The sequence below is a fragment of the Triticum dicoccoides genome, chromosome 2B (assembly GCF_002162155.2).
Source record: "Triticum dicoccoides isolate Atlit2015 ecotype Zavitan chromosome 2B, WEW_v2.0, whole genome shotgun sequence".
Lineage (NCBI taxonomy): Eukaryota > Viridiplantae > Streptophyta > Magnoliopsida > Poales > Poaceae > Triticum > Triticum dicoccoides.
The window spans coordinates 760,670,966-760,683,916 of NC_041383.1; the positions used below are offsets into that span (position 1 = coordinate 760,670,966).

At 45.0% G+C, this 12,951-nt stretch overlaps 2 protein-coding genes across 2 annotated transcripts; both read left to right on the forward strand.

Moving 5' to 3' along the window:
- Nucleotides 1-4,598: 4,598 nt before the first annotated feature.
- LOC119366105 (haloalkane dehalogenase-like) lies at nt 4,599-8,969 on the forward strand. Its single transcript, XM_037631786.1, has 11 exons — nt 4,599-5,042; nt 5,141-5,216; nt 5,623-5,708; nt 5,882-5,975; nt 6,088-6,164; nt 6,250-6,377; nt 6,774-6,845; nt 7,074-7,144; nt 7,890-7,965; nt 8,163-8,306; nt 8,689-8,969. Exons 1-11 carry the CDS (start codon nt 4,704-4,706, stop codon nt 8,729-8,731), a joined length of 1,206 nt encoding a protein of 401 aa, XP_037487683.1. The 5' UTR covers nt 4,599-4,703; the 3' UTR covers nt 8,732-8,969.
- A 941-nt stretch (nt 8,970-9,910) lies between these two features.
- Nucleotides 9,911-10,518, forward strand: LOC119368628 (putative lipid-binding protein AIR1). Its single transcript, XM_037633835.1, has one exon. It carries the CDS (start codon nt 9,931-9,933, stop codon nt 10,318-10,320), a length of 390 nt encoding a protein of 129 aa, XP_037489732.1. The 5' UTR covers nt 9,911-9,930; the 3' UTR covers nt 10,321-10,518.
- Nucleotides 10,519-12,951: the final 2,433 nt, after the last annotated feature.

Sequence of the window (12,951 nt, forward strand, 5' to 3'; positions counted from 1 at the left end):
GATGCCCCGGAAGGCATCCCCTCTTTCGTCTTCATTTATCAGTAACTTTACTTGGAGCTATTTTTTTATTCGCCACATGATATGTGTTTTGCTTGGAGCATCTTGTATGATATGAGTCTTTGCTTTTTAGTTTACCACAATCATCCTTGCTGTACACACCTTTTGAGAGACACACACATGATTCGGAATTTATTAGAATACTCTATGTGCTTCACTTATATCTTTTGAGCTAGACAAGTTTTGCTCTAGTGCTTCACTTATATCTTTTAGAGCATGGTGGTGGCTTAATTTTGAAGAAATTGTTGATCTCTCATGCTTCACTTATATTATTTTGAGAGTCTTTTAGAATAGCATGGTATTTTCTATGGTTATAAAATTGGTCCTAGAATGATGGGCATCCAAGTTGGGTATAATAAAAACTATCATAGAAAGTGCATTAAACACTATGATCAATTTGATGCTTGATAATTGTTTTGAGATATAAAGGTGGTATTGTTAGAGTCATGCTAGTTGGGTAATTATGAAATTGATAAATACTTGTGTTGAAGTTGGCAAGTCCCGTAGCATGCACGTATGGTAAAAGTTATGTGACAAATTTGTTGCATGGGGTGCTCTTTTAATTGTCTTCCTTATGTGTGGAGGTCGGGATCGCGCGATGGTTAACTCCTACCAACCCTTCCCCCTAGGAGCATGCGTAGTAGTACTTTGCTTCAAGGGCAAGTAGACTTTTGCAATAAGTATATGAGTTCTTTATGACTAATGTGAGTCCATGGATTATACGCACTCTCACCCTTCCACCATTGCTAGCCTCCATTATGCCGTGCAACTTTCGCCGGTATCATGCACCCATTATTTACCTTCCTCAAAACAGCAACCATACCTACCTATTATGGCATTTTCATAGCCATTCCGTGATATATTGCCATGCAACTTTCCACCATTCCGTTTATTATGACACACCCCATCATTGTCATATTGCTCTTTGCATGATCATGTAGTTGGCATTGTATTTGTGGCAAGGCCACCTTCATAATTTTTCATACATGTCGCTCTTGATTCATTGCATATCCCGGTACACCGCCGGAGGCATTCACATAGAGTCATATTTTGTTCTAAGTATTGAGTTGTAATTCTTGAGTTGTAAATCAATAAAAGTGTGATGATCTTCATTATTAGAGCATTGTCCCAAGTGAGGAAAGGATGATGAAGCCTATGATTCCCCCACAAGTTGGGATGAGACTTCAGACTTTATAAAAAAATAAAAGAGGCCAAAGAAGCCCAAATAAAAAAAGAGGCCAAAGAAGCCCACCAAATAAAAAAAGAAAAAAATGAGAGAAAAGAGAGAAGGGACAATGCTACTATCTTTTTTTCCACACTTGTGCTTCAAAGTAGCACCATGATCTTCATGATAGAGAGTCTCCTATGTTGTCACTTTCATAGAACTTGGCTTGTATATTCCAATGATGGGCTTCCTCAAAATGCCCTAGGTCTTCGTGAGCAAGCAAGTTGGATGCACACCCACTTAGTTTCTTTTGTTGAGCTTTCATATATTTATAGCTCTAGTGCATCCGTTGCATGGCAATCCCTACTCACTCACATTGATATCTATTAATGGGCATCTCCATAGCCCGTTGATACGCCTAGTTGATGTGATACTATCTTCTCCCTTTTTGTCTTCACAACCACCATCCTATTCCACATATAGTGCTATGTCCATGGCTTGCGCTCATGTATTGCGTAAGAGTTTAAAAAGCTGAAGCGCGTTAAAAAGTATGAACCAATTGCTTGGCTGAAACCGGGGTTGTGCATGATGGGAGTATTTTGTGTGATGAAAATGAAGCATGGCCTAACTATATGATTTTGTAGGGATAAGCTTTCTTTGGCTATGCTATTTTGATAAGACATGATTACTTGTTAGTATGCTTGAAGTATTACTATTTTTATGTTTTATGAGCTTTTATCTTAAATCATTTGGATCTGAACAATCATGCCACAATAAAGAAAATTACATTAAGAATTATGCTAGGTAGCATTCCACATCAAAAATTCTGTTTTTATCATTTACCTACTCGATGACGAGCAGGAATTAAGCTTGGGCATGCTTGATACGTCTCCAACGTATCTATAATTTTTTATTGTTCCATGCTATTATATTACCCGTTTTGGATGTTTATGGGCTTTACTTTACACTTTTATATCATTTTTGGGACTAACCTACTAATCGAAGGCCCAGTCCGAATTACTATTTTTTTTCCTATTTCAATGTTTCGAAGAAAAGGAATATCAAACGGAGTCCAAATGGAATGAAACCTTCGGGAGCGATCTTTTTGGAACAAACGCAATCCAGGAGACATGGAGTGGCCGTCAAGAAGAAGCCGAGGCAGCCACGAGGCAGGAGGGCGCACCCTAGGAGGATGGGCGTGCCCCCCACCCTCGTGGGTCCCTCGTGGCTCCCCCGACCTACCTCCTTCGCCTATATATATCCACGTACCCTGAAAACATCCAGGAGCACAACGAAAAACTATTTCCACCGCCGCAACCTTCTGTATTCGCGAGATCCCATCTTGGAGCCTTCGCCGGCGCTCCGCCGGAGGGGGAATCGACCACGGAGGGCCTCTACATCATCTCCAAGGCCTCTCCGATGAGTTGTGAGTAGTTTATTACAGACCTTCGGGTCCATCTCTCTCTTTGAATCTCAATACAAAGTTCTCCTGGATCTTCTTGGAGATCTATTCGATGAAACTCTTTTTGTGGTGTGTTTGTCGAGATCCGATGAATTGTGGGTTTATGATCAAGTTTATCTATGAGAAATAATTGAATCTCCTCTGAATTCTTTTATGTGTGATTGGTTATCTTTGCAAGTCTCTTCGAATTATCAGTTTGGTTTGGCCTACTAGATTGATCTTTCTTGCACAGCGAGAAGTGCTTAGCTTTGGGTTCAATCTTGCGGTGTCCTTTCCCAGTGACAGCAGGGGCAGCAAGGCACGTATTGTATTGTTGCCATCGAGGATAAAATGATGGGGTTTATATCATATTGCTTGATTTTATCCCTCTACATCATGTCATCTTTCTTAATGCGTTACTCTATTCTTATGAACTTAATACTCTAGATGTAGGCAGGAGTCGATCGATGTGTAGAGTAATGGTAGTAGATGCAGAATCGTTTTGATCTACTTGTTGCGGACGTGATGCCTATATACATGATCATGCCTAGATATTCTTAGAACTATGCACTTTCCTATCAATTGCTCAACAGTAATTTGTACACCCACCGTAATACTTATGCTATCTTGAGAGAAGCCACTAGTGAAACCTATGGCCCCCGGGTCTATCTTTTATCATATAAGTTTTCCGTCTACTTTTATTTGCATCTTTACTTTCCAATATATATCATAAAAATACCAAAAATATTTATCTTATCTTATTATCTCTATTAGATCTCACTTTCGTAAGTTACCGTGAAGGGATTGACAACCCCTTTATCGTGTTGGTTGTGAGGTTCTTGTTTGTTTGTGTTGGTACGAGGGACTTTTGAGGAGCCTCCTACTGGATTGATACCTTGGTTCGCAAAAACTAAGGGAAATACTTACGCTACTTTGTTGCATCACTCTTTCCTCTTTAAGGGAAAACCAACGCAGTGCTCAAGAGGTAGCAGGGTTACAAGAGTTGATCTACCTCGAGATCGTAATGGCTAAACCCTAGCTTAGCTAGCCTATCAATGTTGTGATCCTGCCTTCGATCTAACCCTCCGGTTTATATAGATACCTGAGGGGTTTAGGGTTGTATAAAGTCGGTTTAACAGAAATGAAATAGTATTTCTGGACACCTAAACTTGCCATCCACGTATACGGGAGACCCTACCAGACACGAGAGGTGATCTTCTATCTTGTATCTTGACGGCCCATTAGTCCGGCCCATATCCAATAGACCGGACGTCCGAGGACCCCTTAGTCCAGGACTCCCTCAACACCCTCGGCGGCGGTCGGATCTGAGAACGTTGGCCACGACTGTCCTCGAAGCAGCGGCCCCGGCAAGCTCGATCTGCGTCGGATCCCAGCATCTGCCTCGTGATGTGATGCGCCATGTTGTTGCAGGTTTTTGCGCTGCAGGACTAGCTGGCCCGCGCCGGCGGCGATGATTTTGCGATGGTGGGGATTGGCGCCGCGCTACGCGCAGCTGTGTCTGGATGGCGGACAAGGGATTCTATTTCTGAAACAGAACTGTCGTTGCAGGAAGTAATGATCTGGTTAGTTGCGCATGATGGTTGCATCCGACGGTTGTTAGGTATCTAATCCAATGACTCTTCGGGCAGTGGATGTTTCTAACACATCCGCCGGGCGGACGCGTAACTGCGCCCTCAAATAGCGTTACTATTTTTCACTAGTTTGGTGGTCGTGGACCGGGAAATTGGTGCTGGATATTGAGCGGTTGAGAGGAAAGGCCCAGTGCATCAAGATTCTCGCAGTCGTTCGGACGGCACACGCTGACGTCAGATTTTTATGATTTGAAAAAGAAATGGAGGGGCGGTCCCTACCGACAGGCGGGCCCACGGTAATCCGGAGAATCTTCGCTCCCGTGGCTCGCGGGCCGCGGCGCCGCTGAGCCAACCGAAGCATTTCGCCTCGCGGCCACATTCCGCCGGACTCCACCACCAGCCGCTGGCACCCCCATCGATCCAGGCAGCAGCCACCGCCGCCGCCGCCATGTCCGGCTGCCCCTGCTCCACCTCCACCTCCGCCTCCTACTCTCCACTCTCCCTCCTGCCCCCTCCCAGTTCCGTCGCCGCCGCCTCCAGGCGCAGCACCGTCGCCTTCCACTCCTCGCGCGGCCCGCGGAGCGGCTGGACACGGCGGAGAGGCGCGTGCGCAGTAGTCGCGGCGAGCAGCAGCAGCAAGGACGAGAAGGCCGAGGCGGGGGAGGAGGAGGAGGGGGAGCCGGCGTTCAACCCGTTCGGGTTCGTCACGGACAACCCGTCGAGCCGCAGCGCCATCCAGCTGCCCGCGTCGCCCGCCCAGGACGGCAATGTCGGCCAGATGCTCTACGTAATGCCGACCTGCCCGTTCCTCTCGCCTGATCCATCTTGCTGTGCTTTTGAGCTGCTGATGACTGATCCTACATACTCGTACATTGTTGTGTGCAGAGGACGGAGGACAAAGGGAGGGAGTACGGCAAGAGCGTGAGATCAGGGGAGTTTCGATGGTTCGTGAGGCAAACAGGTAATTTGCTTCTTCATCTTCGGGTTGCTGAGATGATTTTCATGCGGTAACATTGTGTTTGACGGGGCGGGGGTTCATAGTGCAACTGTGAATGCCAATTGGAACCACATTTTATATTTATGAACAAGTGTGGCAGACCTTTGGGGAACTGAAAGTCTCTCCAAACAAGTGTTGGATATTTCATTGCAATTTATGTATGATGTATCCTCACTTTTGATAGTAAACACGAGAACAAAGCTTGTTGCTGCTGCTATAAAATTGATGTTTTAGGTTGTGTGGTGTGTGTGTGTGTGTGCTGCGTCATGTTCTTCAGTATATAAGGATCATCAGAATATTTGTTCCATGTTCTGTAAACACAATCCTCATCTAATGGTTAGTTTTCATACAATTCGCATTGCGATTGTAGGTTCTCCTGATTCACGGCGTGGGACTATTATGTTTCTTCACGGTGCTCCAACTCAGTCATTTAGTTATCGCACGGTTATGGCTCAGGTTAGCTTCATTGACCACGTATTCTATACCTTAGTATGAAACAACTAGCCCTTCTTATTTTGCCTTCTTAAAAATAACATTAATAATATTTGAACTGGTCACTTATAAAGATAGCTACATGTTTTTGTTGCAACCAACCATTCCAGCCCCTAAGCACCTATTGATCTTACTAGATGGCAGATGCTGGCTACCATTGCTTTGCGCCTGACTGGATAGGATTTGGGTTCAGTGAGATGCCACAGCCTGGATATGGATTCGATTTCAAAGGTGATGAAATGTCTGTGAAATTCCTGGTACAAATTTTTTTAGAAAAGGAATTCCTGGTACAAATGTGTCTATAAAACTAACCAAAGACACATGTATGTTCTACCATTTGTAGAAGAGGAGTTCCACAAGGCATTTGATGAACTTCTTGTTACTCTAAATATCACTGAACCATTCTTCTTAGTTGTCCAGGTACACATTTGGAAGATTTCAGAAAATCCTTGCCATGGAAGTTCTCATACGGACTGTCTGAATCATTTCATTCATTTCTTTGTAGGGATTTCTTGTAGGTTCTTATGGTCTGACATGGGCATTGAAGAACTCAAACAAACTTCTTAAGGTAGCAATCCTTAACAGCCCACTTACTGTTTCTTCTCCAGTGCCTGGAGTCTTTAAGCAGCTCAGGTCAGCTACTTATGCTTCTCTTTGTTCCCTAGTTGTTGTAAATTCAACCAGCGTGCTTCGGTAGATTTCAAAACTATGATTCCAAACATTTAAACAGCTGAAATTCGCAACTAAATTGACTTGGAACACACACACATGCTCCATTGCTGCCATATCTTTTTTGTTTTTAAACTGAACTCTTTCATCTATTGCGTCTTATTTTGGGTACAGTGTGATGATATTTATTTCGCCCAGTGGTTTCACTTTTCAGTCCAAAATATATTTTTGGCAAGCTGGTGGTGCTATAGATAAATGCTATAGATGTTTATTTCACCTTGATTTATTTTAGTTAATATTCTTTTTTTGCCTGTAAGTTTATACTTATGTATGTGAACTGAGGGAATCTTTTTAATGCAGATTTCCACTTGTGGGCGAATTTACCTGCCAAAATGCTATCCTGGCTGAGAGATTCATTGAAGCAGGTAGCCCGTATGTATCCTTGTCGCAGAAACTCTGTTTATTATACCATGCCAGTTTTGTTAGCACCAGCACTCTTTATTTCCTGCAGAAGTGCATGCTGCTTGAAACAAGAGAATAACTTCCGTTTATTCTCAAAATGATGCTATTTTGTGTTCATACCATCAGTAACTCTGTAGCAGTGTACCATCAGTACCTCCAGGTGAGAAATTTGCATTTGAACCCCATTTTGTATGACAGGTACGTGCTGAAGTCAGAGAAGGCTGACGTATACAGATTGCCGTATTTATCAAGTGGTGCACCTGGATTTGGTTTGTCCTTACTCGCAGTCTCCTGATTTTCTTACGTTCACTTTCTATTGTCTCTAGGCATGAAAAGAAATTTAAATTACCAAACCAGAGAATCTATTGTTGCCGAGAAAAGGAATACAAGTTTTACATTGGATGCCACACATTATTTAAACATGCTTTGGTACCTTTAAATCTCCTCAAGTCATGCATCATAATGACTCATAAGCCATAACTATATATACTCATGTCTTCCCCTTGGGAAATTGTCTTCACGATATATCTATGCATATTAACCAACTATCATGCTATCTGGAAAGCTCACTTATCCAAGGAAAGGTAGTCATAGCTCTTCGAGACTATCTTATGCAAGCACTTTCCTCTTTGCATATGCATTTTTATTTCATACAATTTAATACTCCCTCTGTGCCGAAATACTTGTAGTTGGGGGAACTTGAACTAGTTTCCCCCAACTACAAGTATTTCGGTACAGAGGGATATGTGTTTTCAATGAAGGATGTGCTTCATTGGGAGAATAAAACAAATAGAATCCCACTCGATGCAAAATCTTACACTTACTATATTACTCCCTTGGTCCCAAAATAAGTGTCTCAACTTTGTACTAGCTTTAGTACAAAATTGTACTAAGCTTGAGACATTTATTTTGGGACGGAGGGAGTATAATGTTTCAGTTGGGCTTCCAAATTACTTCTTCGGATTTGTTTGGCAATCTTAACATCTCACTCTTGTATATCTTTTGGTTTTTTAGCATTACTTGAAACTGCCAGGAAGGCCAATTTTCAAGAGGTATTAAGCAAAATTTCGGCTGGATTTTCATCCAACAGGTAGACTTATCCTCCAAACAATTAATTAAAACAGACAGGGTGTGTCTTTACGCAAGGCTTGGTGTAGTAAGCTCTAGTGTCACTCACTAGTCATTTTGAAGTCTTAACACATGCACCCAATATTACTATCAGACAGGCAAATTAATTATGGAACGTTTTTGCTGTGCTGAAACCATCTTCTGGGCAATTTCCTGCAGCTGGGACAAACCAATATTGCTGGCATGGGGGGAGTCGGACAAGTACCTACCGCTCTCGATAGCCGAGGAGTTCAAGAAAAACAATCCATCAGTGGTGAAACTGAAGCCCATCGAAGGAGCTGGCCACATGCCGCAGGAGGACTGGTAATTGCTTCTGTGTGGCAGAGTAAATTCAGTCGATTTGTGTCCTGCTCCTCCACCTACACTTTATTACAGTATTCATGTAGTAGTTCTTTTTCGGAACGAAAACAACAAAACCACCCCGGTGCAAAAAGGATGCATCCGTGCCACTGCCACGAGTATTATTCATGTAGATTATTATCCAATTTCTGAAAATCACGGTACACGGGTACCATACACTGTTTGCTAACATTCAATCTAGTCTAGACGCGTTATACTACTCCCTTTGTCCCATAATGTAAGACGTTTTTTAACACTATACTAGTGTCAAAAAACGTCCTATATTATGGGATAGAGGGAGTAGATCATGCTTGTGCTGGTCACTGACGCGGTTTGTGCCATGCAGGCCAGAGAAGGTGGTGGCGGCCCTGAATTCCTTCCTGTATTAGTCTATCCATTGAAGGAGGTCATCATACATACAAGGTTAAAGATGTGGTTGATCAGTTGGTATATACGTACGTCATGTATAAAATTGTACAGTTCAGATGCACGGTGTGTAAATGGAAGGGTTGAGGACAACTTGCGTGTAAATACAAGAGTTGATTACACACACATGGTACATTTACTCGCACTGTAAATGGAAGGGTTGAAGATCATGCGAGCAAATGTATGTATGTATGTATACGACGGACGGCATGATCTTCAGTTACCCAGTTGCGCAGTTATTTACTTGGTTCGACCCCTGTGCTGGTCTGCCGGCCGGTGGCCGTGACCGCGGCGCAGTGGTCTCTGCTGACAGAACGAAGGGCACGCCGGCGTGTGTAGCGTCGTGAACCAACCCCGGCCGAGGCAGGCTCCCAAGTTGAACATGGCACTTTGGCAGGCTAGCTGTCTGCAAGCGGGCCGGGGGGCTGGCTGGCGCGAGCAGCTACCCTCTGCTGCTGTTGCTTTACTGTCATGGACATGGACTGACCTTGGTCGTAGCGCCTGCCGCTGGAGCTATCACCAGCTGCTGGCCTAGCACATGGGCGGGCATGGCACGCATGGAGCCATTGACGAGCAGATCGTATCCCCATCGATCGGAACTCTTCTGCCCTGCTTGCTCCACACAAAAACTACAGATCTGCGCTGCTCATCGGGGATCCTGACCAAAGGCAGAAGCAACACGCTAGCTAGCTAAGGCGACCCTGGCGCCATTGGCGGCATGCATGCATGCATGCGGCCCCGCCGTCTCCCTGTGCCTGCCTTGTTCCCTTCGATGAAGCCATCCCATCGTCACATGCATGAGCTCCCAACGAACGTACGTACGCAGCGCATTCATGGAGAAAATGCCCATACCCCATACGGCATTCGCTGGTTGGCTCACGTACCATCGCCCGGGACGCGGCCATGCATGGATGGATGGACCACCCGCCGGCCGGCCGGAGCTGCCCTGCATCCTTGCCAGTCATTCCAGGAGTCAATTACACTGTCACAACTTGACGTAAAAAGTCAGTTTAGTGCTAAAACTTGCGGCATACATTGGACTGGTGCTACAACTTGATTTTGACGTGGTTAGGCATGCCAACGTCAGAGGGCTGAATTTTGACGTGGTTAGGCATGCCCTCTATTCGTAAAAAGTCAGTAAAGCCACGGCCAGAGCGCAAGAATGGCTCACCACGGCACCACCGTGTCAGTCCTCGCGCTCCTCCTCGCCGCGGCGACGCTCTCCACCGCCGCCGCGTTACACGGCGGCGCGCCACCCAGGGTGCTGTGGACCAAGGGCCTCCCGGCCGACCCGTTCTGCCCGTGGGAGGCCGTCAAGTTCGGCGCGTGCGCGGCCGTGCTCGGCCTCGCGGACGCGCAGGCCGGCGCGCAGCTCGGAAGCGAGTGCTGCCAGCTCGTGGGCGGGCTCGCCGCGGCGGAGGCGGCCTCGTGCCTCTGCATCGCCGCCAAGGAAGGCGTGCTCGGCCTTGTCTCCGCCGAGTGGTCCGTCGGCGTCGAGCTCCTCGCCAGCGCCTGCAAGAAGGAGATCCCCGACGGCTTCAAGTGCGTGTGACATGTTGATGTTGTTTCGTTTGGTGGAAGCGAGCGCCCATGCATTCGTGCAAGTGCTGTCTGTCCAAGTGAAAAAAATCGCTTTCTTCTTCGACTTGTAGACATTTTGTTTCACTTCCCGCGGTGTATGCAAATGCAATTGCATGTGTTGCATGGACTCTATATGAATCAACGTCAATATAATTATCTTTGCTTTGCACGAAGGAGAGACTGGGATTTATTCTAATTGACTTTGTTTGGGTAATAAGTTAATTACTGCTACTAGAGTAGGCTTGCTCTCATTTGAAGGCAGTTAAGTTGGACAGTAGCATCAACGATTGTGGTTTTTTTTCTTCACATCACATCAACGTTTGTGTTGGTATGACCATCTTCTCTTTATCCACTGTCATCTCAAAATCGGCAGGGGTTCCTGCAATTCCACATAGAAGACAACATTGCTAATCAGAAATAATTGGACCAAACCTAGACACAGAGGTACGAAGCACCAACCATTGTCAAAGCCACGGAAACCACAACAAGCATATCACCAAACACGCCTACGCACCACACAAATGCCGTCAAAAAAACCTTCATTGCATCGAGACGTCTACCTACCCGTCACCGAGCAAGGCAGATCCCGGTGTGATGAAAGATATCGCACCACCACACAACAAGCACCACTCCTACCGAAGGGGAGAGAAACCAAAGCGGCGAAGAGAAGGGAGTTTGGACCGCCCCATTACTGGTGGAGGTGTGATCATTCCTCACGGCCCGTAACCATGCAATATGATGTGTTCGCCACCGACGAGGATTCTATGGTGAAGGCCATGCGTAGGACTGCTGTTCGTAACCTCGACTTCGAAGGTTATTCATGCTTGTACACGATTGCTTCGTATGTGGTCTATCCTGCAGAAGCCGGAGGACAGGACCTTTTTATGATGGCGTCTACCCGGCTGGAGCATACGGCCAGGGAGGTTTTCTACCCCCATGGATGGCAGTGTGATTTACGGATAGGATCTACCGCTCCTTAGGCTGGACACGATTTATTGCTTGGCATTGTATCAAATTATTTTATTTTTAGAGTGTTCTGGACGTTTTGGCTGTGTGCATCTAGCTATGCAGAGGCTGGGCTTTCTTTCAATATGATTGTATCACCTCGATATATCTATTCAATGAAAAGTCCTTTATCGAAAAAAAAACCATGCAATATGATGTGTTCGCCACAATTTTTGCATACATATACATGAAGCTCATGCCACCAAATTTTATACAAGAAATGATGCTGTATATTCCAACATTTGGCACCTAAGCTCATGACTTTGAGTCTTTGACGACAATTTCTTTTTTGTTTTTGTGAGGAATACTTTGACTACAAATCTCACATATAGAACGCTTACAGAATTAGTGTGAAAGAACACACGAGGTAAAAGTATTTACAAGCTAGGCAGAATCATACCATTTGTACATGCTAAACTCATACGCTTTTACGAAGATTAGTGGTCCAATTTGTAAGCATTGACGTGCAAAGCATCAGGTCGATGAAGTACAAAGCTTTGCGCTCCCTGGTCGATGCAAGGCATCGGATGAGGGAGAAACAGGATGGCCATCACCTGCATCAGGTCGATCGTACCTTTGATCCCCATGATCCTGGACCCCGTCGGTCGATCTTTCACCGGTTTGTTTTGATGTGACGGAGCACCAAACTTGCGTACGACTCGAGGCAGATTGGAAGTGTGGCAGGAAATGACCATGACCACGGGCCCCGGCGCCTGTGTACATGGTACTGGAGAGCTATGGCGCCGATTAATCAGAGAGTTTGCACGTTATGGAACCTCCGAGATATATACTGTGCACGCTAATTAGTGTGGATCGGTGTAGTACAATATCGAATTTGGTTGCGGTCCTTTTTTCTTTTTCAAGTGCCTACGGCCTAGGATTCTTCACGAAGACAACGCCTCGTGCTATCTCGTTGTTCATACTGCTTTGTACAGTTCCAGTGGGGGCATCGGGCCGGTGGGCATGCGTTCAGGCCAAAAGATAATCTTCGTTGGCTTGTAAACCTTGCATGTGACACTGTTTGGCTACGTGCATGGCCAGGTGAAAGGCTTATACTTAGTAAAAGTTATTTAGTACGTGTATAATGAAATTGACTAAATATGGCTGAAACAATTGACAGCATTCATGCAGTGCTGTCTGTGTGTCGAAGCGAAAATATCGCTTAATTTCATTGACTTCTGCTGTAAACATTTTGCTTCCCAGTTCCCAGTGTATGCAAATGCAGTGGCAAGTTTTGCATGGACTATATATATATATATGTGAATCAATGCCAATTTAATTTCTTTGCTTGATACAAAGGAGATACTGCACTTTTTTTACTTGACTTGTTTGAGTAATACACCCTCCATTGTCAAAAGGAAGACACATAACTTTTGACTCAAGTCAAACAGTGCAAAATTTGACCAAATTTGTAGAAAAAACTGCCAAAAAATACTCCATTCGTCTCAAAATAAGTGTCTCAAATTTAGTACAACTTTGTACTAAAATTAGTACAAAGTTGAGACACTTATTTTGGGACGGAGGGAGTATAATACAAGAGTAGACTTGCTCTCTCATTTGAAGACAGTAAAGTTTGCCGGTGGTTTGTGTTGGTACG

Coding starts and splice junctions, on each gene's coding strand:
- LOC119368628 (XM_037633835.1), top strand. CDS start 9,931: ATGGCTCACCACGGCACCACCGTGTCAGTCCTCGCGCTCCTCCTCGCC.
- LOC119366105 (XM_037631786.1), top strand. CDS start 4,704: ATGTCCGGCTGCCCCTGCTCCACCTCCACCTCCGCCTCCTACTCTCCA. Junction 5,709..5,881: donor ATCGCACGGTTATGGCTCAG/GTTAGCTTCATT, acceptor TGATCTTACTAG/ATGGCAGATGCTGGCTACCA. Junction 8,307..8,688: donor CACATGCCGCAGGAGGACTG/GTAATTGCTTCT, acceptor TGTGCCATGCAG/GCCAGAGAAGGTGGTGGCGG.